General features: G+C 47.7%; 1 protein-coding gene and 2 non-coding genes across 3 annotated transcripts; 1 reads left to right on the forward strand and 2 right to left on the reverse strand.

Moving 5' to 3' along the window:
* Positions 1-378: 378 nt before the first annotated feature.
* Positions 379-23,161, reverse strand: EXOSC10 (exosome component 10). Its single transcript, XM_043485947.1, has 25 exons — positions 23,004-23,161; positions 21,356-21,492; positions 20,314-20,437; positions 18,945-19,049; positions 18,487-18,652; positions 18,224-18,338; positions 16,304-16,379; positions 15,901-16,011; positions 15,552-15,695; positions 14,651-14,841; positions 13,085-13,241; positions 12,560-12,708; positions 12,342-12,392; positions 11,343-11,454; positions 9,510-9,560; positions 9,280-9,358; positions 9,079-9,188; positions 6,558-6,653; positions 6,140-6,214; positions 4,661-4,748; positions 3,511-3,584; positions 2,807-2,978; positions 1,918-1,979; positions 1,276-1,352; positions 379-517 (listed from the first exon to the last, which is right to left on the reverse strand). Exons 1-25 carry the CDS (start codon positions 23,112-23,114, stop codon positions 487-489), a joined length of 2,664 nt encoding a protein of 887 aa, XP_043341882.1. The 5' UTR covers positions 23,115-23,161; the 3' UTR covers positions 379-486.
* TRNAE-UUC lies at positions 6,943-7,014 on the forward strand. The gene has a single exon. It is a non-coding gene; the product is annotated as a tRNA-Glu (tRNA).
* TRNAG-CCC lies at positions 20,627-20,699 on the reverse strand. Its single transcript has one exon. It is a non-coding gene; the product is annotated as a tRNA-Gly (tRNA).
* Positions 23,162-24,350: the final 1,189 nt, after the last annotated feature.

Consider the following 24,350-nt stretch of genomic DNA (forward strand, 5'->3'; position numbering starts at 1 on the left):
TGTAAAAAAAAGAGAGATAGAGAAGAGACCAGGCTGTCGAGAAGCCCCAGTGGCTCTAAGTACCCACAGTCCCTCTTCCCGAAGGTACTTTTCACCATCTGGCTTCATTTGCATGATGTGCAGGCATGGACAAGTGCGTCCTCTCAGGATGGAGAGTCAGGTGGGCATCGTGCCCTGGCCTCTGGAGGCCGCCCTTTCCTGAGTCCTGGGGTGTCTCCTGCATTCCTCCTCGGGGGAGGTTCTGGATTTCTCCAGAAACCACACTCCAGGGGCACACTTACCCAAGACCGCTGAAGAGGGTGACCTGGACAGGATGAGGTGTGTTCTTGCCTGCCAGAGATGGAGTGGCCGCAAAACAAAAGTCAGGAACCTGCTTTCTTCCAGCAAGAATTATTTTTTAATGGTTTAAAAATGAGTCTGTACAAAACCAGCACCACTATTTGGTGCTTCCAGTCCACCAGGGGATCCCGAGGCTGTCTTCCAACACTATCTCTTTGGCCAATTGTGCCTGAAACCTCTGTAGAGACAGTGTGAAAACAAAAGAGTTAGTTCTTGCAGTCTGGCTGAATGGTGGCAGTCAGCCAGTTTATAAAACGTTGTGAGGCTTAATATTGCAGAACTGAGGGACAATGGTCTGTTCGGGGTCGAGGAGAACGGAGCTGGGCAGCAGAGTGCCCCCTGACACTCCAAGGGCACTCTAGGGGACAGGAGTGGAGGCGGGAGCAGCGTCCTATGGCCTAGCAAGGGAGGGCTGGTGGAGCTGAGGATGGTCCCTCCTCCACCACATCCTGGGCGCGCGTCCTCTGACTTCAGGGTCTGCTCCAAGGATTAGGGTTTTAGGCTTTTAACTAAAATACTCTTTTTTGGGTGATGCCATGCAGCTTGAGGGATCAGAATTGAACCCAGATTATCAGCAGCAAATGCAATGGACAGCTAGGGAATTCCCTAAAATATTCTTGGACAACAATGACTATCCATATTTGCTTACTGATTTTTTTTTCCTCTTTCCTCAGAAAGGGGCTGATGTAGGCAGATTTCAAACCTATTTGCTCTGGGATGACCCTGGGGGACCACATGGTGATGGGAGAGGGCTGAGGGTGACTGGAGTCCTAGAAGGCGTGGCTATGACTGTGGTGTCCAGTGATCACCTCTCCTCCTCCCAGCTCAGTTTTCTGAATGACAAAGATCAGAATCAGGCCTGGAGATGTGCTCTGAGACTCTCTCTAGGTGAGGCCTCCCCGGGTTTCCCTGGCCACGACGGCATCTTGCACATACCTGTCTGACTTTCCAGTTGGAAAGGACATGCTTTTGTTTCCCATCGACTGTTTAATTTTTTTGGCTGCAATGCATTTCTGAAAGGACAAGAAACCATCTAGGCTGAGTGACAACCATAACCACACGACGCACAGGAAAACATGCCTGGGCTCAGACGGCCCATCAGAGCTGCCAATGCCAAGGGTGTGGCTCTTGGTTTCCTTGCAACTGGACATTTCGGGTGTTAGTGACGGCAAGGCTGTACGGATGAGCTATTGAGGGAATGGCCAGGCTCTACATAGGCCTTGCTCACCCTCCCCATGCCAGACGTCCAGTCACACTGCGCTCTGGCTGGCAGCAATGCCCATGGGGGCAATGGCAGGCCTGTACTGGTACCACAGGGAGTGTTTCAGCCTGCTGCTATAATTCCCAAGGCAGCAAACAGTAACACCCTTCAAAACCACACACCCACCTTTAGAGATACTTTACAACATTTTTTTTCTTGCTGAAATAGATGATGGGTATTGTTTGTGCCTGGGAAGAAATGAGGCGAGGGAAAAGCTATGCAGATGGAGAGGGTTCCTAGATGGGCCAGTCTTGCCAGCAGTGGAGGGTCAACAACACACACCTCGAGCCCACTGGGATTCTCAGTCTGATTCTTACCTTGCCTGACTGGGGCTGCTTGCTTGGGTCAAACTGGGAAGAAGGTTTGGATTTGCTGTTTCCTGAAAGGTAAGAGAAAAGAGGGGCTGGTGATCATGTGAGTGAGCTGGTACACACCACAGACTCACTACCGGGCCAGGTGCACGAGATCCAGGCAGTGTGGGCCGTCAGTTCACTTGCCCTTCACAGACAGAAACTTCTGGCTTGCTGTCACCTCAGAAATCATGTTCTCAGTAGCTAAGGGCAGCCTGGAGGCCAGGCTCATTTCTCACAGGTCTATTCTCAGGTCAGGGGCCGGTGGCTAAAGCACTGGCCAGTTCACATCAAGGAAATCCCTCTGGTTTCCGTGAAGGATGAAGCCACTGTCCGTAAACTGGGACCAGAGGGGATGTTCTTGCAGAAAAGACGGCGGTGTCGCCAAGGAGGCTGCTCTGTCATCAGGAATGTCACTGCAGCGCTTTCAACACAGACAGGCTCTCACAGGCTAAGGAGGCACAGAGCTTCATCTTCTAGGCACCAGGCTATCTCAACAAACCACATCTTGCTCAATAATCCACATCTTTACCCTGTATGTGTGTGTCTGAGAAAAAGTGTTTCCGGACAGAACTTGTGAAGAAGGATGGAGCCACAATTATTAACAGAACGGACACTATCTTGATGAACCACCAGAGTGGCTCCTGCAGCTCAGCCCTTGGGGCAGAGGGCCGTGGGTTTCTGCTCTGTCCCCATCACGTCCGTGTGCTGCCCTCACAATTCCAGGTTGCCTGCCTTGCCTTGGGTGGAGCTTAATCTCCACTGAAGTTCTGCTCTTTCCTCCCCTCCCCGCCACCTGCTTCCCCCCACAGGACATGGCCGGGTGGTCCCTGAAGGACACCCCCTCCGGCCTCACCAGCAAAAGCCTTGAAGTCTGACTTGCTGTAGTCATAGGGCGTAAAGTCTTTTTCTGGTGGATCTGGGTCTTTTGGCTTCTTGGAAATTTTGAGGCGTTTCTTCTCTTGCCTCTGTTCTGTCGTCCTCGGGTCACTCGTCGTCCGCTCTCTTTTCTTGGCAGCATTCTCTAGCTGTGGATTGAACAGACCTGTAAGAGGGAAGCACGGCCACGACCAGGGCAGGAGGCCACTCTGTGTGACCCCTGTGAGCACCCTGCGAGGCACACAATGCCTCCAGGGCTGTAAACACGGGCTCGGGGACGGAGAGAGGAGCACTGGCGGTGGGGGGGGGGGGGGGTGAGCTCCCAGCTGGAGGATGACGTCAGGCCACTTGGAAAGGCCAGAGCTGAGCACTCCAGGGTGCTGGGGAGCCGGGGTGGCAGGGGGTGAAACAGCTCCCAGGTGGAGTGGGACATGGAGTGGGCTCGATGCCTCACCTCCTTCTACAGGCCAAGGACATGTTTATCCCAAACCCAGCAGGAGAACCACCCCAGACGGACAGCGACGTCGACCTTCTGGGGTGGGGGGCAGGTGGCGGGCATGAGGCAGCACTACTGGACCAGCAACTGGAAGACACCTATAACCCAACGCTGAGGGTGAGCCCTCCCGACATTCCAGACCAACCCTGACCACGATCAGAGAGAGCAGAAATGCAGGCACGTACAGCAGCCTGCTGGCGGACGGACACGGCCTGCTCCGCGGCTGCCCTGTACTCCTCCTGGGCCTGGTCCCGGGCGGCTGCAAGAGAGAGAGAACGGTCTCTGTGGCTGTGGCGGCAGCTGGGCCTCTGAGCCGCACTGCCCACGGCGTCACCCCTGCTGAGCGCGGCCCCCAGCCCCAACCCCCACATCCCTGGAGGATCCTGCCTTGCGGCTCAGCCCAGATGTTCCTCTCCTCATCAACCAACCTCTGGGTCCACACCCATGCCTACTCCTCATCCAGCAGTCTCCGTGACTCCCCTGAGGACATGGCGTCGGGATCTCAACCCTAACAGGTCGAGGACCAGAACCAAAACCTCCTCCGCCTCTAACTGGCCCCCCTGCAGCCTCACTGTCCACACAGCCCTGCCTCCCAAGGCGCTCAGGACAAAACCTCCTGTCCATGAACCACCTCACCCAATGCTGTCAGCTTCTCTACGCGACACGCCAGGCTCTGACTTTCCACCACCTGCCCTGCCCCCATGACATACACACCAGTGTCCCCCTTCATCTGTACACTGTGCTGCCTCCTGACTGGACTGCCCACCCTGCCCTCTGCCCAGCAGCTGGTGAGGCCTCCACACCTAAGTCAGGGTACGGCCCTCCCCTGCTCAGAGCCCTCCATGGCTTCCAACTCACTTGGAGTAAAAGTCCCAACAACAGACCCCTGCCTGCTCTCTGTCCTACCCTCCACCCACCCCCCGCCCCCATCCCTTTGGCCTCCTGGGTCACTCTGAGCAGTACTACAAGCTGTGGCCTTGGCCTCGCTGGGCTGCCAGCCTGAACACCTTCCCCTGATGGCTACGGGTCTTGGCTCAACGTCACGTTCACTAGACCGCCTCCCTGGACCACTGTACAGAAGCAGCCCGCGCCCCGTCAGGTCCAGCCGCAGCACGTCCTTCCTCTCTCTGCGTGAGGACCCGCTGCCCTGACAGCTCACACATCTCCGGCTCACTATCTGCAGCCCCTGGGCAGAAGGGAGGCCGTGGAGGGGAGCACTGGGGCTGCTCGGCTGTGCCTGGAGCTTTGCTTGAGTAACTGGACAGAAGAGTGAGCCAGGGCTGCTCTCAACCAAAGGTGCAGGCTGAGCTGACAAGGGGGTGGGTGCTACACTACCTGTATGCTCAGCTGCCTTCTTCTTGGCAGTTTCTTTAGGCTCTCTTTGTACCTGTACCTGGCTTGCCAGCTTCCAACGGTTGCTGATCTATAAATAAAAACAAACAAAACAAAAAATCTCCAAAACTCAGCCGCCTAGGATGATTCTTTGAATGAGGTGACCCAGAGCATGCCGACTGGTAGCTATACACATTCTAGGTCCTAAGTCCCATTATCTAATGATCCTGTTATCTAATGACACGAAAAATAAGAGCTCATGCTGGCTTTATTTATAAAGTACTTAATGTTATTCCAGCCACTGGGCTGGATGCCTGCATATCCACCCATTCAGTCCCTTCTATGACCCTGAGGCAGAGGTACCATCATCACCACCACTTTACAGACAGGAAATAGGTTGGGAGAAGCTAAGTAACGTGTCCAAGGGGACATGGTTAATAAATGGTAGAGACGGTGTTCAAGGCAGGACTCCTGCAAGTCTAAAGTGCTTCTTACGACACCACATTTACCTGGGGCATGAGAACACACCTCGGTGACAGGAAACAGTAACTCTGGTAAGTCCAGTGGGCGGGGCGGGGGTGGGGGGGCACGTATGGCTGCCCCCAGTAAGCCACAATGGTGGGGGGAGCGGAAGAGAAGAGACAGCAGAAACCTTATCTGACTCCCCATTTCTAAAAACAGCAGGCTTACCAACAGTGACAGGGCGGAGGCCCATCAGGGTTTCAACCTGATTCTCCTTTCCGTTTTGTTTTTTTTTGGCCCTGCCACATGGCACGTAGGATCTTAGTTCCCTGATTAGGGATGGAACTCTCTGGTCCCTGCACTGGGGAGTGTGAAGTCTTAACCACTGGACTACCAGGAAGTTCCTTGGCCTGACTCTCCGGCCTAAACAGCAGTGCAGGGGTGGGGTGGGGGGGTGGGGGGGCTAGCGGGGTGGGGGGTTTGTGCAGAGGGAGCCAGCCAGGCCACCCATCTGATCAGAGCACCACCTCCTGCAGGGAGGAAGAGGGCTTTTAACAAACAATTAACATGCCGGCTCCCAGGAATATCTCATGGGGATCCAGGGAAGATGGATTCTTATTCTTACTTAAAATGCTGCTAAAAACAAACCACACAACATACAACAGAATGTTTCAAAATTTAAACTGTCATCTTTAAGAGCGTTAAAGTAATATTCATAAATAGAAATGCATCAAGCTGTACATTTCATATCTGTGTACTGTATACCTTGTAAATTAAACTTTAATTAAAAACAAAAAACAAAGACCTGTTTCTTTAAAAAGTTCCCCAATGCTTTCAAGAATCTGGTTAAAGTCTGGTTCCTCTCTCTGGAAACAAGGCTTATATATGAAATGTTTCTTGCACTCATTTTCAGGGAGGTTCAAAGATGGGCTTGTTTAGAACAGAAACCTGGTTTAAGAAATTAAGAAGTCCTCTTTTCTTAGAAAGTTCACTCTTAGAAAGGATGACAAATCCACTTACTTCATAGATTTTCGATGATGGATCAAACTTTGCTGACTGAGAAATGTGAGCCCGGTGTTCTACTGAAGGCAGAAACTGGAGAAATGGAAACAGTCACATTAAATGCCGAGAAATAGAATCTGGACCCAGAATTTGGTGGCACTCAGATGGGGGTGTTCTGCTGGTTACATCTTAGGAGGCCTCAATGCAAAGTGTCAGCCTGGCCGCAGCTGCCTGGCCCTCAAGTGGGGTCCTCTTGTCGACTTGGTCTCAGAAGACCTGACTCGGGGTCTCGACCCACTGCCAGGGATGACGTCACGGTGGTGAGGCTTCTCCGGTCTCTGAAGTCTCTCGGTTCCTTTTTCAGGTAAAAGGCACCTCCGGCTGCAAAAAGCTCTGCCTCTTCAGTCAGCCCTTAACATATGCAACCAGTACTTACCATCCGAAATGGATTTTCAAAGGACTCCATTATGTTCTGGGCTTTTTTCTGTGCAACTGTTAATGGACTCTTTTCATTTCCTTCAGCACTAGGTTCCTGCAGGGACAGAGAACAATGGCTTACAACTGTGACCATTTTATGATATTAGATGCAGGCAAGAGGAGTAACAGTTAACAGTAATAATGCCAACAGCTGACTTTTTAAAGTTCTTTATTTATTGGCCATGCCACATGGCACATGGAATCTCAGTTCCCCAACCAGAGATTGAACCTGTGCCCCCTGCAGTGGAAGCGGGGAGTCAACCACTGGACCACCAGGGAAATACCTAAAATTTCTTTGCTTTTTAAAAAAAATTTATTATTTTATTTAAAACTTTTTCAGGAATTCCCTGGTAGTCCAGTGGTTCGGACTTGGTGCTTTCACTGCCAGGGCCCAGGTTCAGTCCCTGGTCAGGGAAATAAAAATCCCACAAGCAAAGTGTCACAGCAAAAAAAAGAAAACCTTTTTTAATTTAAAAAAAATTTTAAAAAATCAAAGTATCATTTATTTATAATATTAACGACTAAGTTTTTAAAAAAGCCTCTCCTGTGTATAAGGCACTACAATAGCCTGTGATAACACACAGTGAGGTGTTCAATATTTACGTATTTATTGGCCACACTGTGGCATGCAGAACTTCCCTCATCAGGGATTGAACCCATGCCCCCCCTGCAGTGGAAGCATGGAGTCTTAACCTCTGGAGTGCCAGGGAAGTCCCAATACACACTCATTGAATCAATGAGTTCTCACCACATCCTTACAACCTACAAGGTATGTGGGGTTACTCTCACCATGGTACAGATGAGGAAACTGAGGCTGAGTGAGGTTAAGAAAGTCTTCCAGAGCTTTACAGCTAATAGGGGCAGAATAAGGATGTAAGTCCAGATCTGGCTGACTGGAGAACCTGGGGTTGTAACCTGAAATTAGCTGAAATTTAAAATCATACACCTTTATGGGTGACCAACAAAACTACGCAACAGAATGTTGCTCTCACTGGGGGCATCGGCCTGCGCTAGCCCCTGGCCTTCTCTGTGGTCAGGCTTCCTGCACACCAGGAACAGGGGTGCAGCCTCTGCTAGACAACGCACAGCGCTTACACATCCACACGGCTGCAAGTTAACACTCACATCTTTAGCTGCCTCATCGCTTCGGTGATTCAATGAACTCTGTGGTCAACTAAAGGTCCTAGACTTCTGTTTGCACTGGCTACTGAAACAAGACTAACTGTATGTAATTAAGAGAAAAGGAAAGTTCACTCCCAGACAGTTAACACATCTTGCAGGTGGTACTTCACCTCCCTGGCACTGGCGCAGCATCTGAGTGTGATGGGAGAGTTGTGAATAGGACTGGACCACCCAGCTTCTTACTATCTGAACACACGCTAAGCATGAAACTTGTCTTTATCCAGATAGTATGCTTGCTTCTCTTTCTCAGTTCTTTCTAGAAATTATAGTTTTTCCTTCTTAGCACATCTGTTGTATTTCCTGGTGGCTCAGATGGTAAAGAATCCGTCTGCAATGCAGGAGACCCAGGTTTGATCCCTGGGTCAGGAAAATCCCCTGGAGAAGGGAATGGCCACCCACTCCAGTATTCTTGCCTGAAGAATTCCATGGATAGAGGAGCCTGGTGGGCTACAGTCCATGGGGTCGTAAAGAGTCAGACACAACTAAATGACTAACACTTTCACTTTCTTTCACATCTATTGTGTGCTGTATTCAGATTTTTTATCTGTGTGATTTCCTTTTATCCCTGGTCATCTCACTATCATCCTGACCAGCACATGCACCCTGGTCTTCCTTTTGCACAGAACCCAGAGCCCATGTCTGTGGTGGAAAGGAGAAGCGTGCTGGGTGGGATTGATCAGGACAAGCTCTATCGTGTCCCAGGCCGGATTCCAGGAATAAGGTCCCCAAGTGGGCCACACTGGATGGAGTCTCTACCTACCAGGGCTCAGCCTCCCTGGGAGGGGGAACAAGTTCCTACCCACTTCCTGGTACTTGCATCTCCTGCTGCTCACTTAATCTAACAGGCCAGACTGGGGAGAATGCTTTTCTTTTCTTTTGTTTTTTTTTCTTCTTTTCATCCAAAGCACATATAGACGATGCTGGCGATCGTCAGGAAAGTATACGCAGCACACACTATGAGTTCACTGGAAACACTGTTCCACCCCTTCTGGGAATCAGGATAAACTGGCCCTCGGCTGACCTCGGATGAATGGGGAAGAAAGGCCCCTGTTTATACGTCCCTGGAGCTCCTGTCCGGCTCCCTTGGGGCACTTCCCCTGAGGATTTCCTCAGGCAGCACACAGAACTCTCCACCACCCCTCACAGACCTCCTCATCAGGGCAGCAAACACCATCCAGCCAATGGGCTTCCCGCCCACCCCCACTGCCACTGGCTTCCACTTCCGGCAGACGGCCTCCTATCTGATAAAGCCAGCACATCCCCCCAGTCTGGGTCACGTCCCGGATGGTGTCACTCACGTTAAATAATGTGATGACAGCGGTAGCGACGAGACATCTGATGTCTGGCAGGGTCTCCTCGTCTTCTTGGGCGGAGAGGAGGCCCTCCTGTTTCTGCACCGGCGCAGGCCCTACAGGGAGGGGAGTCAGCGCGGGCCAAGCTGACGGGGCGGCACGCTGGGCAGCCCCACCCCCGGGACGTGCCAGGGGCCTCTTTGTTACCGTCGGTTGGGAGGAGAGGGTAGCCATCTGACGGGGTATGGGAGCAGTCATGGGGGCCAAAGAGGACATTCTCCAATCTCTGCGTCAAAAAGAAAGCAACAGGCCGGCGTGAAGGACTCTGTGACCCGGTGACAGGCCCTGGTGTCTGTCAGGGAGGCTGGGTCTGTCCAAGCTGTGACTGGTTCCCCCTCCCTCCCTCTGAAAAAGCCACAACGAACACATCACGTTACCTCAGGGTTGGGCAGCGGCCCACTCTTCCTCACTCCTGCTGCGACTTCAGACTAAAGAGTCAGAACAGAGAGAGTGTGAGGAAAGTTCCCTAAATTTGATGACACACTCATTCTCTTTTTTTCCTTCAGCGCAGACGTGTCTCTTCACTAGACGGTGTTTCTCAAGAGCCCGAGACTTTCCTCGTCCCTTCACCCTCCAGTGCCTGGCACCGTAATTACTTGTGCTCAGTAATTATTTGCTGGATGAAAGAATAAAGCCCTTTATCACAGTGAGCCACAACACAGAAGGATTCCAAACAGCTTGAGAAAGATTTTTGTCTAGTCACTGGCATTTTGCTCTTTACTTGGACAAAGTATAGAGTCAAGAAAGAAATATTAGCATCAAGACACTAAATGTGCTTATCCTCAGAGTCTCTTCTTTTTTACCTCAAAGGGGCTGATTTCAAGTCACCTGGGATCAATAATCTTTCAAAAATTACAAACACGTTTTACACATGCTAATATTACTACTGAGACAAAACATTAAAAACTGTGCCAATGAAAACACAAATTGAAACATGCATATCTTTCTGGACACCCTCTCTTCCACCCCCTGGCAAGGGCAGAATAAATGTTTGTATGGATTAAAAACAAAACAAAACACACACACATGTAAACCTACACATAATCTTGTGTAGACATACTGTAATATCTATACAAGAACACAGGTGTGTTGGTATGTGTGTACCCATGAAAGGCACACACATAGATGTATGGGTTTGTATTGTGGGCTGGGCATCCTGCTTTCATCTGAATTTGCCTAAACTTTAGCATCTTCACAGTTAGCTCTTTCTGAATTCCCTTCTCTCTGGGGTGCTCCTGTTTCTTGTCACCTCGGCTTTCTGTGTGGAGTGAGTGGTCCTTGACTCCACTTCCATTATCTTCAACTCTACTTGCCATTCAGAGAACACCTCTAAAGTACTTAACACGGTGCTCAGAAAAGAATCGCAGCCACTGTCACCACCTGTTATAAAGTCCCATCAATCTTTGCTTTTGAAGATGCTTCCTGAACCTGTCTTTTCCCTTCTATTCCTGTGACCGACACGCTCATCAGGGCTCTTATCATCTCACTTTGGACTACTGCCAGGCTTCCAAAATGCAGTCTCTGTGCTGAGATCCCCACTCCAGTTTATCCTGCAAGGCTGGCTGCCTCAGGACAACAGCTAACCAGCCCATCATTGGACATCATGAGACATCACTGGCCCTTGGATTAACAAAGATAAGGTTGCAAAGAAAGAAGGATGAGGGATTCCCTGGTGGCTCGGTGGTATAGAATCTGCCTGCCAATGTAGGACACGTGGGTTTAATCCCTGGCCCGAGAAGATCCCACATGCTGTGGAGCAACTAAGTTCATGTGCCACAACTACGGAGCCTGTGCTCTAGAGCCTGGGAGCTGCAACTATTGAGCCCCAGTACTGCAACTATTGAGCCCACAGCCGCAACTACTGAAGCCTGTGTGCCCCAGAGCCTGTGCTCGGCAACAAGAGAAGCCACTGCAATGAGAAGCCTGCATGGGGCAACGAAGATTAGCTCCTGTTTGTCGAAAATACAGACAAGCCCATGCAGCAGTGATGCCCCAGCACAGCCAAATACAAATAAATAAAATTTTTTTTAAAAAAGGATGAACTTTAGCTTCTGACTATCATAAAGACACACCCACTGGATTTCCTAAATCCTATTATTTCCTCAGGCTTTTTTTTCAGAATGGAGACCAATTCACGTGTGAAGGAGACTATAAGGAGCAAGACGGCAGCAGACAGAGCTGAGAAGCTGTGGAGTTGGGGAGCTTCTTACCTTGAGCAGAGGCATCTCTCGCGCCTGCTGAATCAGAAGGTGCATTTCGTTGATCTGCTGCCGTACGAGAGGAGGCACAGGGTTACAGCAAGCGATGATGCCCTGAGGTTCCCTGAAGGAAGTGAGAACACATTCAACATTGCCCAGGAGCGTGGCCCACAAAGGCTCCACAAAAGAACAACGACCCAGTGAAGCCAGAGCGTAGGCACTCAGGTGAGAACTGAGGGAACACGGTCCGTCAGAGTGACCCCATTGGCTGTTCCAAGACGTGCTCTCTGCTGTACTGAACCCTGAGCAGACGCCTCCCACCGCTGCCTCCTGCTCGCAGGGAGGGCTGGAACACAGCCCCATAGCTCTGCTCACCTGCAACCCTGCAAGGAGGTGCCAGGTGAGGATGAGCTTTGATTCTTTGCTTATACTCCAATTAACATCATAAGACATCTAAAATCATGAGACACCTTAATCCAGAAGGAGGTACAGATGAAAGAGTCTGAGAAATTTTGCCTCTAAAGTGGATGCTCCAGGCTCAGAGACTTACATGCTGAGGCTGCTGTTAAGTCGCTCAGTCATGTCCAACTCTTTTGTGACCCCCATGGACTGTAGCTCACCAGGCTCCTCTGTCCATGGGATTTTCCAGGCAAGAATACTGGAGTGGGTTGCCATTTCCTCCTCCAGGGGATCTTTCCCACCCAGGGATCAAACCCGTGTCTCCTGCATTGGCAGGCAGATTCTTTACCGCTGAGACTCCTGGGAAGCCCAGACTTACATGTGAGTCCATATAAGGGATAAACATGGAAACAGCTCCAGTTCTGAAGCTCTGCTTCCTAAACGGTAGCGCACGGGCAAAGATTCTGCATTCCTTGGACTTGCTAACTTCCTCAGGGCACTAATCTGCTCTAAGTAAACAGCCCTGAGGTAACAACAATCAGGGAAGCGGGATCTAAGGGACAGCACTTCTCCACTGAGGAAGTCAGAGCACAGCAGTCAGTCCTCACTCACTTGGGCAGCTCCTCAGCTATCTTTAGCATCATGTGGTTTGGCAGGACGTATCTGGAATAAAACACAACAGGATCCCATTAAATTCTGCCAACAAGCTCCATGATGTGCTGTAACCCTGGGAAAACATAATCAACTTTCACGGTGAAAAGAGTCGAAAAGGCCCATTATTTCCTTGTCATCAGACCTAGCAAGAATGAAAGGGATCCACAGTCCCTTACCCGTAACTCTCATCTTCCCGACGAGCTGTTTTATCCCTCCAGGCAAAGAGCAGCTGAAAGGCCGTCAACTGCTGTGTGTTCAGATGCTTCTTCTGCTTCCTATAGAGTTCCAGGTAAGATTCGTCTGTGAAGATGGGTTTGATGAATTTCTGCAAAATATTAGAGACTATTCAAGATAAGTGTGAATCAATACTGTGCCCTGGGCTCTTCAGGACACTGGGCTCTTTCATGAATGTAAACAGCAAAGCAGATGTGCGCCGCCACAACCACTGAGCCCTTGCGCCACAGCTACTGAAGCCCATGCGCCTGGAGTCCACGCTCTGCAACGAGAAGCCCCTGCAGTGAGAAGCCCGCACACCCCAACCGGAGAGTATGCACACTTGCTGCAACTAGAGAAAGCCTGTGTGTAGCAACAAAGACCTAGTGCAGCCAAAGTAAATTAACTCATTTTAAAAATTTAAAAAAATAAATGAAAGAGCAGAGCAGAGCACGGGGAGCCGAGCGGAGCCTGGGCCCGGGCTGTACCTTGAGGCAGATGTCGCGACTGCGCTGCCACACCACCTGCAGCTGCGTGGGCTGCGCGTTGCCGCGCTCCCACAGCGCCAGCCGCACCTTGTCATAGATGTACAGCAGGTAGTGCGTGTCGTCTCGCGCGTAGCTCAGCATTTCCTCGGGCAGAGGTCTAGAATTGCAACAGAGAACGCCGTTTCACTGGTTTCCCCCGCGGTGGCAATTTGCCTCATCTACCCCGTGGGTTCCTGCTGAAGTCCAAGAGTCTCCCCTGGCCACTACTACAGCCCCACCAGCTTCTCCGGCACCCTCATGGGACAAGCTGTTCTTTCCACAGCTGGGCAGAAGGGGCAGCAGGGCCACGACGTGGTTAAAAATCAGGGCCCTGTCTTGAGTGTGAATCTTATCCCACTGTGTGACATGTGTTAATGGTTATGTAAAAGGAAGTGGTTTTTAGATTTTAATAATTTTCATCTTATAGTTTGACTTTACTAAATTCTCTTGAGAAATTCTGGCATGAGATATGCAGAAGAGCTTGGTGCTTCTCCATACAACAGTTGCAGCCTCAGAGAGGAAGCTGGCTATCTGAAAATGACCAAGGAAAGCAAGAATCCCACAAAGTGTGGCACGACTCCCTAACAGCCTTAGATAATAGTAAATACTATAAATTATTATATAGTATATATTTACTATACGCTGTATTTACTATACTGTAAATTACTATATAGTAATTACTCCACTATAAATTACTTAGATTACAGTAAATACTGATTACAACGCTAAGTCAGCTGTGTTCTTAGAACTCTCACACTTATGGGAGACCATTTCATACACATGTACCAGGGAGATGTGGGTTACAAACAAGAGACTGACATGGACAAATGCTGACATGGCATGGCAATTTCAACTATTTCCATGAAGCATGATGCACTATTTATTTGTTTATCTAAGACAGTAATTCCTACCTTTTTCAAATATGAAGCATTCTTTTCACTTTAATTTTTCTTATAATTTATGCTCAAGTACAATCTAATTTCCACCTCAATAAATATGAAGCCTTTTTTAAAACCAATCCATTTCAAAAGTTTTAAATACTTAACATTTCCCTCTATGTAACATAATCAGTCCAACATAAACTCTACATTATTCTAAAACTTCCAGCTGTCCTTATGCCACTAAAAACAAATGGAGAAAAGCCCAATGACATTCAACTCAAGACCATATGGGGTACCTCCCTGGCGGTCTAGTGAGTAAGAATCCGCCTGCCAATGCAGGGGACAGGTGTTCGACGCCTGGTCTGGGAACTAAGCCCATGCAGTACAACTACTGAGCCCACCCAGCCTCGAGGCTGGGATCTGCAACAAGAGAAACCACTGCAACGAGAAGCCTAAGCTCCACAATAGAGAGTGGCCCCTGCTTGCAACAATGAAGACCCAGTGCAGCCAAAAATAAACCAAAAAAAAAAAAAAGAGAGAGATATCCAAACGGTGTTACAGCCTGCACGCAGGTCTCCACAGTGGGATTAACCACCACCCGGGCCTCCCTCCGCCAGCCCTGTTTCCTCATCAAGAACAAACTGACCGTATCCGCCAGTCGGCCAGCTGGTACTGCTTGTTCGACTCCACGTTGCAGTAGAGCTTCAGGAGGTGGTCTAGGGAGTGCCTGCCCAGGTTAAGAAGGCGAGCTGCCTGGTGAGTATCAAACATGTTCACCACGTACAACCCAAAGTCCTTCTGGAGCCATTCTATGTCTGAATCGGCACCATGGAAGACCTGAAAATAAAACCATAGCCGTGCAGTACAGAGGCACAGGGCTGTTTATGCTCTGAAATGAACTCTGTCCCTAGGTTATTAGAACACTGGAATAGAAGCCAGGATAAAGATAAAGATGGTTCAGTTTTACATGCTTCTTTTAGTTTGGGCCACAGTCTTCTACAATCCTAACTGCATGCTTGTAACTGCTAACAGCTGATGACTCTAAGAAGGCCACGTTGCTAGCTTCAAGGGCAGTAATTAAGTCCAACAATCTTGAGATCAAGGGCTTGCTGCAGTACTCATTAAAGTGCTTTAACATTTTTCTGGGTGGTGATGAGCTAAGTCTTAGCTGTTCTAACAGACGGTTAGAAACAAAAGCATGTGGTACCCTAGTGGTCTTAGTTGTTCAGTCGTGTCCAACTCTTTTTGACCCCATGGACTATAGCCCACCAGGCTCCTCTGTCCATGGGATTCTCCAGCAAAAATGCTAGAGTGGCTTGCCATTTCCTTCTCCAGGGGATCTTCCAGACCCAAGGATCAAACTAGGGTCTCCTGCATTGCAGGCAGATTCTTTATCATCTGAGCCACCAGGGAAGCCCATCCTAGTGGAGGAAGTTACAATTTTTTCTCTCAGCTTTACTGGGGCTATGCTGAAATGATGACAATAGTAAATTGAGAAGCATTTAAATCGTGTGCTCACATGTAAGAGTGGGAAAAGGCTGGCTGACCTTAACAATAGCTGGGTCCGTGAGGCTCTCGTTGAGAATGTACATGTCACTGCGAAGCTCCAGAGTGTCAACAATGAAGTCTTCTGTCCTGGTGGAAATCTGCATCAGGCAGGTGAGCCCCAGGAAGCTCCTGTAAGAGTGGTGCTAAAATACACAGAAAGAAGGGGGAACAGGGAAAAAACGATTTTTATCAGGCTTACAGTGAAATTGATTTTGAAAAATCAGCAATAAATAAAGTAATGTGATTCTTACCAAAAAACAGGTCTAAATTAGTATTAATTTTATACTTCTTGAATAGGTGAACTCACAGAAAATGTAAACACTTCATTTTAGGTCATTAATAAGTTACCTCCAAGTCTACAGCAAATTCTTGACACTTGAGGAGCTTTTCATTGAGTTCCACTAGTTTATCCAGTGTGGACACGAAGTGGCAGGGTGTCTCTCCTACAGGTCTGTATAACTGCATCACAAAAGCATAGGGAGAAAGAGAAGACTCTGAACCATCATCTTTCACTAAAGGACAAAGTGAATTATGAGTCCAAGAAATGATCCCAAGTCACACCCTTCTATTTGGGCAGCCAGAAAATTTGTTTGGCTTTCTGTAACATCTTACGGGAAAACTTGAACAAATTTTTGGCCACCCCAATACTATAAAAGCAACTAAGGAAAGCTAAAACTGCATCCAGTCATCGATGTACCTGATTCTTCCTGGGCTACTTGGGAACCACCCATCAGCTAAGATCGGCACATACCTGAGGCTCTGGCTTTTGAAGGACTGAGTCTGGTGGTGTGAAGTGATCTAGTTCATACTGATAAGGATGTGCAAACCTGAATCGGTAAAATGAAAAGGTACAAACAATAAATGCTGGAGAGGTGTGGAGAAAAGGCAGCCCTCTTGCACTGCTGGTGATAATGTAAATTGATACAGCCACTGAGGTGAACAACATGAAGGTTCCTTAAAAAACTAAAAATAGAACTACTATATAATCCAGTAATTCCATTACTAGGGGTATACCCTAAGAAAACCATAATTCAAAAAGACACATGCACCCCAATGTGCACTGTAGCACTATTTACAACTAGGACACAGAAGCAACCTAAATGTCTATTGAAAGATGAATGGGTAAAGAAGACGTGGCATATATATACAACGGAATATTAGACAGAAAGGAACGAAACTGGGTCATTTATAGAGAAGTGGATGGACCCTAGAATCTGTCATACAGAGTGAAGTCAAGTCAGAAAGAGAAAAACAAATATTGTATATTAACACACACATATGGAATCTACAAAAACTGTACTGATGAACCTATCTGCAGGGCAGGAAGAAAGATGCAGAAGTAGAGAATGGACCTGTGGCCATGGTGGGGAAGAAGAAGGTGGGACAAATCAACAGCATAGCACTGACATACACACACTACTATGTGTACGGTGGACAGCGAGTGGGAAACTGCTGTATAGCCCAGGGAGCTCAGCTTGGTGCTCTGTGACGACCTAGGGGGTGCTATCTTGGAGGACTGGGTGGGAGGGAGGCTCAAGAAGGTGGGAGGATATATTTGTACATACAGGTGATTCATTTTGTTGCACGACAGAAACGCAACACTGTAAAGCAATTACACTACAGTAAAAAACAAACCAAAAAAACAAAAAGAAAAATCTTTGTGATTAACTCCATGATTCAAGGAAGAACAACTGTTTTAATCCAGTCTGTTAAAGCAAACAAGAAAAGAACATTGTGAAAATATTTGCTTCAATGATAATTCAAGTGCATCAAAAAAAAAAAAAAAAATTAGGTGAAATTTGTTCACCCTTAAAAGTATAACAAAGTATAATTAAAAAATCTATTCATCTATAAAGATTTGAGCACTAATTGGAAAAACACTGTATAGCTTCTGCTGTGGATGATACAGAAAGGTGGAATATATAATTCTTTGTCATCTGGAATAATGGATCTGTGAGGTGAGAGAGGATGGGGCAAATATCTCAGTTGTCATATACTAAATGATGCATTTTTTTCAGTTCTGCTGTCAGATTCTGGCATAAGAATCCTGTCTTTTTTGAGTTCCTTGAGGGCAGAGCCGCTTTTCAGTACCTTTATTTCTCTAGCACTTGACTGGAGGCCTCACAATGCAGAGCTGGGGCTGAGGCATGAATGCCCAGACGCTCTGGCTATGTGTGAGAAAAGGACCAACACTGATGAAGTCCTCCTCATCTTTTTTATTTACACTGAAGGCAAAGTCCTATTGTCTGTTTTAAGCAAAGTTTTTCCAAGATGCTTATACAGTCAGGGAGAAGGTCTTTTCTGTGCTAAGTTTACAGGTGAGCCTTACCTCCCTGTGTGAGACCCCACCTGACAAAAGAGGCAGAGTGGTACAAAGGAAAGAAAATTTTAAGAAAACCTGGGTTTGAAGTTCTAGTTCTGTGGGAAGTTAGCATCTCAAGTTTGGTTCTTTCATCTGTACAATGGGGACGAGAGCAACTGGCAGCTCTTAGGACTGTGTGAGGGCTACAAGCAGGAGGTCAGTGGCTAAGATTCATGTCAGGATGAGAGGAAGTGTCACCCACCCCTCAGGTTCCGCTTTCATTCACACATTTTACAAAAGTGATGCAGAGTGAAAACACACATGGCGGTCAAGACTCACAACAGGACATTCAGACAGGTGAACACTTACATGTCCTGCTCCACCTGCTGGGTTCTCTGCTGATGGATTAAATCCGCCAGGGCAGGGGGCACATCCAAGTCCTCAGGGCGGTCTTGTGGGCGTTCCCGCCTTTCTTTGGAGAGTGCTGGAGACCCAAGCAGCGACAAAGACAGGTTTGCGCTTTGTCTAGCTATCAAGGGCTAACTGGCTCCCTCTGAATTTGAAGAAAGGAAGGCGGGAGGGAGACCTTTCTCCCTTCATTTGTGTTGTTGGGCAGAGTTGGCACCACTTACCCTGAGGGAGGGGTTTTTGAGCATTGGGCTTGATGAAGATTTTGGGAAGAAATGGTGTGTTAGAGTTGTCGATCTTCTCTCGGAACTTAAGCTGAGGTCGGATGATGTTCTTTGCATGAAGCAGCCGGAAAGTTTCAGATTTTGTTTTTTTGCTATATTCTCCTGCCTGTGATCAGCAAATACAAATACTTTATAACACAGCAACTTGACGACTTAGAAAACTAAATTCCATTTTATGCCAACGGCCACCCATTAAAGAATGTATGTGTGACATTGGGGGGGGGTGGGGGGTGCAAAGTAGACTAGAGGGTGGAATTAGGTTGTGTCTGTTTATGAGAACAAGTTAGGCAGTGGCCAGTTCTGTGTTCAATAAATTAGAACAGAAACGCAAATGAGAAAGGGCAAAGGCTCTAAAGTTGGTATCAGATACTCCAGTGCATCTGAAAAGCAACCCTCACCTTCCGGTTCCAGCTGGACACTATGGTTTTGGGGACCTGTAACCCTGCAGGGAGGACAGGTTGTTGATTCTTATTCACGCCTGATGCTTCGTCCAGTAAAATGCCCTAAGAGTGCAAGAGGTATTAGTTTAGTATCTTCCTTTAAGGGTTAACAGAGTTAATTACCTAAAATTTTACGAAACAGAGGCAGAGAATTACGTGCAAGAGTACACATTTGTAAGAGCGAATAACTGTAGCAGACATGATTTGAGAGTCAACCCAAGTAATTAAAGCATTACTTGCTCAAAGGTAGGGCAGTGATCAGGCACTCCCAACCCTTGACTGACTCTCTTCACAGTTCTGAACTGGGCTGAAAATTTAAAAGTGACTTAACAGGATGATGTGGCCTACATCCTAGACTGCATTAAACACAGAGGAATGGTAATCAGAGTGAGAATGAAGGCTGTCCTCATCTATCCATATTTTGTACAGTAGCACCAGATGTGGGATCTCAGTTTGGGCAATACTAACAGTGGTGCACCTAGCTGACAAATGGTAGGACTTGAAATCATAAAATTTGAGGAAACCACTGGAAGACCTATGGGCATTTAGACCATGGAAGAAATGACTGCATGGGACAGGACAGCATGATTTCATATCTGCAGGACTGTCACATGGCTGAGCATTAGCTGTGTTTTGGACAATCTGTGTATTTCTGTAAGGAATATTCTGCTGCAGAATTAGGCAGAAGAAGACGGTTGGCTAGCTATCTCAATGAGCCACATCTTCCTCTAATCACGCAAGTCAGGGTATTTAGAAGACTGTGTGTGTGTGTGCTCAGTGGTGTCCAACTCTTTACAACTCCATGGACTGTAGCCCACCAGGCTCCTCTGTCCATAGGAGTTCCCGGGTAAGAATACTGGAGTGGGTTGCTATTTCCTCCTCCAGGGGATCTTCCCGACCGACCGAGGGAGTGAACACAAGTCTCTTGTTTGTGTCTCCCGCATTAGCATGCAGATTCTTTACCACTAGCACCACCTGGGAAACCTACTTAAAATGGATTAAATGTTGGTTGCGCCCTGTATCCAGAGGCCTCCTCTCCTGCAACAAAATGGAACTGGCAAATCTGGAGGGTAGATTTCTGATAAAGGCACTTTAAAAACAGGCATCCCCAGGGGAAGTAATATTCTGAAGTGATGTATCTGAAGACAACTGTGTTATTTTTGGGGAAAAGAAGCCAACTATCACAGGAAGGGAATATTGTTACGGGCAAGAAATGCTAAACTTCCTTTCTTTTCATTTCCTGAAGTGCCTGGGTTTTCTTTCATTATTTAATAATACAAAGGCTCTTCATTTGTTAGTTGCCTTCAGAGTGAGGTGAAATACTCACCACTCTTTCCAGAATAACATCGTTGGTGTCGACCAGTAAATCAAACTTGTCCTCCAGCTCGGTCACTTTACTCTGGTCCTTAATGTTGCTTCGGCACCCGTGGTACTGCATCACCCTACTCATGCTGGGAAGGACAGGAAAACCCAAATCAGTCTGTATACTTCTGTCTGTTTGTGTACTGATCTGGCAGAAAGATCCCAAGGCTTAGCTCAGATTATTCCCAACACTTTCTAAAACAAAATATTTATTTATTTGGCTGTGCTAAGTCTTAGTTGCAGCATGTGTACTCTTAGTTATGGCACGTGGGATCCGGTTCCCTGACCAGGAATTGAACCTGGGCCCCCTGCAGTGGGAGTGCAGAGTCTTAGCCACTGGACCTCCAGGGAAGTCCTCCCTAATACTTTTCGATCAAACTAACAAAACCTGCACCCTTACAGCCAAAAACATTGCTAGTTGCATGGCATTGGGCAATTCACTGAATCTCACAAAGGCTTATTTTCCTCATCCATTATTTGAAGGGGTAGAAGAAATTACCCCAAGGCTTTGTTTAAATTCTAAAAAAATATATAACACTATGTATACTATGTACTCTGCATTCACTGTTTTAACATGAAATCTAAAACAGATTCTCTAATTCTGTCATGCAACAGTTCAACAAAACCAGTATCTGGGTAATATCTGTCCTAATACACTTATTAGGAAGCCATTACTAAAAAAGAAAATAGATTAAAAAAAAAATAGAAAGCTAAAACTTGTGACTCCACAGGTTGTGTGAGAGAATCTTGGATCTAGGTTTTCCAGTCCCATATTAATTAAAAAAGATTCACTGTCTATAGCTGCAATAGTCAACGCATATATTTTTAAAGTTAAACTCAAAATTTACCAAGTAACATTCCCTAATCAAAATCCATTGTCATTTTTACATTTTATAGCTCCAAAGCACAGAAAATTATGATAAGAATAAAATACAAATCTCAGGAGAAATCATCTACTTCTTCATAGTCATTTCTTTCAACATGAGAAAAGAATATATAGTACTTACCACTGAAGCAACCTGTCTCCCTGTGTTTCACAAAATGCCTGGAAGCCAGGAAAACTTCGGTAAAAATCATACTCATCACCAAACTGCGGTAGGCCTCCAGACGCCTTGGTGACTGCCACCACTGCCCCAAGAGCGAACTGTCAAAACCAGAAAAACAAGCATATTTTAGACATGGGTCACCATTCATTCAGCAGCTCATTTTTTTCAAGATTTACTATATATAAGGAACTGTCCTAGATGATGAAGACACCCAATTTCCATGCATCATTTAGTGCCAATTTTACCCCAACCGTTATGATACAAGAATGAACGTGAAAATGAGTTTTGGAGCTTACATTCTTGGGAGAATGGGGATAGAAATAACAAATACATATATAATAAAGCTAATATCCAAAACAGCCTGGTACTGTGACCTTGGGCAAGTTATTTCATTTATTTGAGCCTTAGTTTCTGAATTTGATAAACAAATGTAAGGGAGTTCCCTGGTGGTCCAGTGGTTAATACTCTGTGCTTCCACTGATAGGGGCAGGGGTTCAATCCCTGGTTGGGGAACTAAGATCCCACAAGCCGCATGGCTCAGCTAAATAATAATAATAATAGATACACACAATGTAAGAATATTCTAGATCTTTCATATGACCGATTTAGAATGGCTACTATCCACAGCTGGACTTGTATTTATGGCTCAGTTACTGCCAAGGAGGTCTCTATTTCAATTTCTGTATGGTAATGAGAAAAAACCTGAAGTGGCTCCCATGGGTAAATGATGGTTGGTCACACGAAGGCCAAATGACATCACTGTAAGCTGTGTTATAAATGTTTTCCAAGAAAAAAAGAGAGAAAATGGGAACTTGAATCATGGTGGCGTTCTTGGTAGCACAGAGCCACCAATCAGGACCATGGCTAGTGGCCCAGGAATTATTCAGAACCAAATAAATGAATTGTGGTAATGATAAATTAGACAAAATGCAAGTGGAGTTTTAGGGAATTTGTAGTGCTAACTTACAAGCTATTTTAGTTTCATGGTCTTGTAAGAACTATGCATGAGATGTTTAATTCCAGATTTGTTTGTTCATATTTAAGCACCATTAGACAAATAATCCAAATGAACTCTTTGGAAGGAGGCAATGATCAATGCACCTGCAGGAGGGGCACTCGGTGGCAGCTCTAACAGGTGACATTAAACCCAGGGTTTAGGATTTTGTATGGCTGGACCTCAGGAGAGGGAAGAAGGGCCATCCCGGCCGCGGGAGGGGAGGACGGCAAGTGTGGGCAGCGTGAAGCCCCGAGCCTCTCCGGAGAGTTATCTGAGTGGCTCAGGCCTGGGCGGGGTCGGGGTCGCGAGGGCTGGGGGCTGCAGGGTGACCAGAAGCCCTTCCTATGACGTGGCGACAGCTCTCCATGCTCGGGACTGCAAGGGTTCAAACGCGAGATCAGGACCCTGGGGAGAGGGGAGTTCGCCATTGTCAGCGAGCGAAGCCCCATCCCCGGAGGGTGAAGAGGCAGACTGTGCCGGGAGAGGGCACAAGCCCCTTTACCCTCTCCCGGGGCTCGGCTGCATCGTGCACGCGGCCGCCCAGAGGGTCCGGGCCTGCTTCCGGTCAGCCGTGGGCGGCTCCCAATGCCCCTCGAGGCCTCACGAACTCACCTTCACGAAGCTGTCTGCGTCCGGGAAGCCCGGCAGCACCATCTCCCCGTCAGATTTGGCCGCGCTCGTGGCCGACTGGGCCTTAGACTCTCGGGGACTGGGGGGCGCCATTTTTCCGGCTGGTGCGGCTCTTCTCGCGAGAGTGCCTCGGCCAGCGCGACATGCGCGCACTGCGCATGTGCGGAGGCAGTTCATGCTCGGGGCGGGCTGGGGAGTTTGAGTTGGGGTGGAATTAGCCAGAGAACCCGTCCCCCGCCGCCGCCCCCGCCCCAAGGAGGCTGACTTTTTTTCATTTAATCCTCGTCTTATTTCATGCCAACAATTTAAAGCCAGCTCTTCCTAGGCTCTGGTTTCGTGTCCCCCTGACTCATTTGATTTGACTCCTGCATTCTCCCTCTCTGGTGTCTTCCCTCGTTGCTGATTCTTCCATAACAGACTACAAGTATGCTGGCATCTCTCCCAAACGGAAGGCAAGGCAGAAAACGCCACTCCACCCCACACCTTCCAGCCGCCGCAACATTTCTCTTGCATTTCATAGGTAAGCTACTGGAAAAGGTGTCTGTTACCTCGAGCACTCTGGAACTCCTCCAGTTAGAGGTTTTTCCTGATCCACACCGCTGGAACCACTCCTAAGGCACTTTAGTGTGAACTTAAACGTTTGTGAAATGAGTATCTGCAAGAGATCTTGTTAGGAGGGAGACAGTATTAGGCAGCACAAGAGTGGATTTGGGATGCCTCTAGGGTGTATCCTCTCTCCTGAGATCAGGGATGACACACTCTTAATACAGTTTGTTTGCTTAGTAGGTGTTCAATAAATGTCAGCTGTTATTTATTTATTTATTTTTTGCCAGGCCTTGCAGGATCTTAGTCCAGGATCGAACCTGGACCCTGGCAGTGAAAGTACTGAGTCCTAACCACTGGACTCCTAGAGAATTCCCACCTTAGCTGTTATCTTAGTCAGAATATCCTATTAACAGGATGCATTTTTCAGTCTCCCCACCCCCTCCCCAGCCATTTGTGTACCTCAGGTACACAGGTACCATGGCAGAACAAAAGCTAGCCTATTTCTTTTTAAAAATCTAGTATATTTTGGTTTATTTTTTTTTTTGGCCTCCTGGGTCTTCACTGCTGCACACAAACTTCCTCTAGTTGCTGCAAGTGGGGGCTACTCTCTAGTTGCATTTCATGGGCTTCTTCTCATTGTGGTGGCTTCTCGTTGCTGAGTGTGGGCTCTAGAGTGCATGAACTTAGTTGCCCTGTGGCATGTGGGATCTTAGTTCTCTGACCAGGGATTGAACCAATGTCCTCTTCATTGGAAAGCGTATGGTTCAACCTAGGCTGTGCTGA

The sequence above is a fragment of the Cervus canadensis genome, chromosome 13 (genome assembly GCF_019320065.1).
Source record: "Cervus canadensis isolate Bull #8, Minnesota chromosome 13, ASM1932006v1, whole genome shotgun sequence".
Classification (NCBI taxonomy): domain Eukaryota; kingdom Metazoa; phylum Chordata; class Mammalia; order Artiodactyla; family Cervidae; genus Cervus; species Cervus canadensis.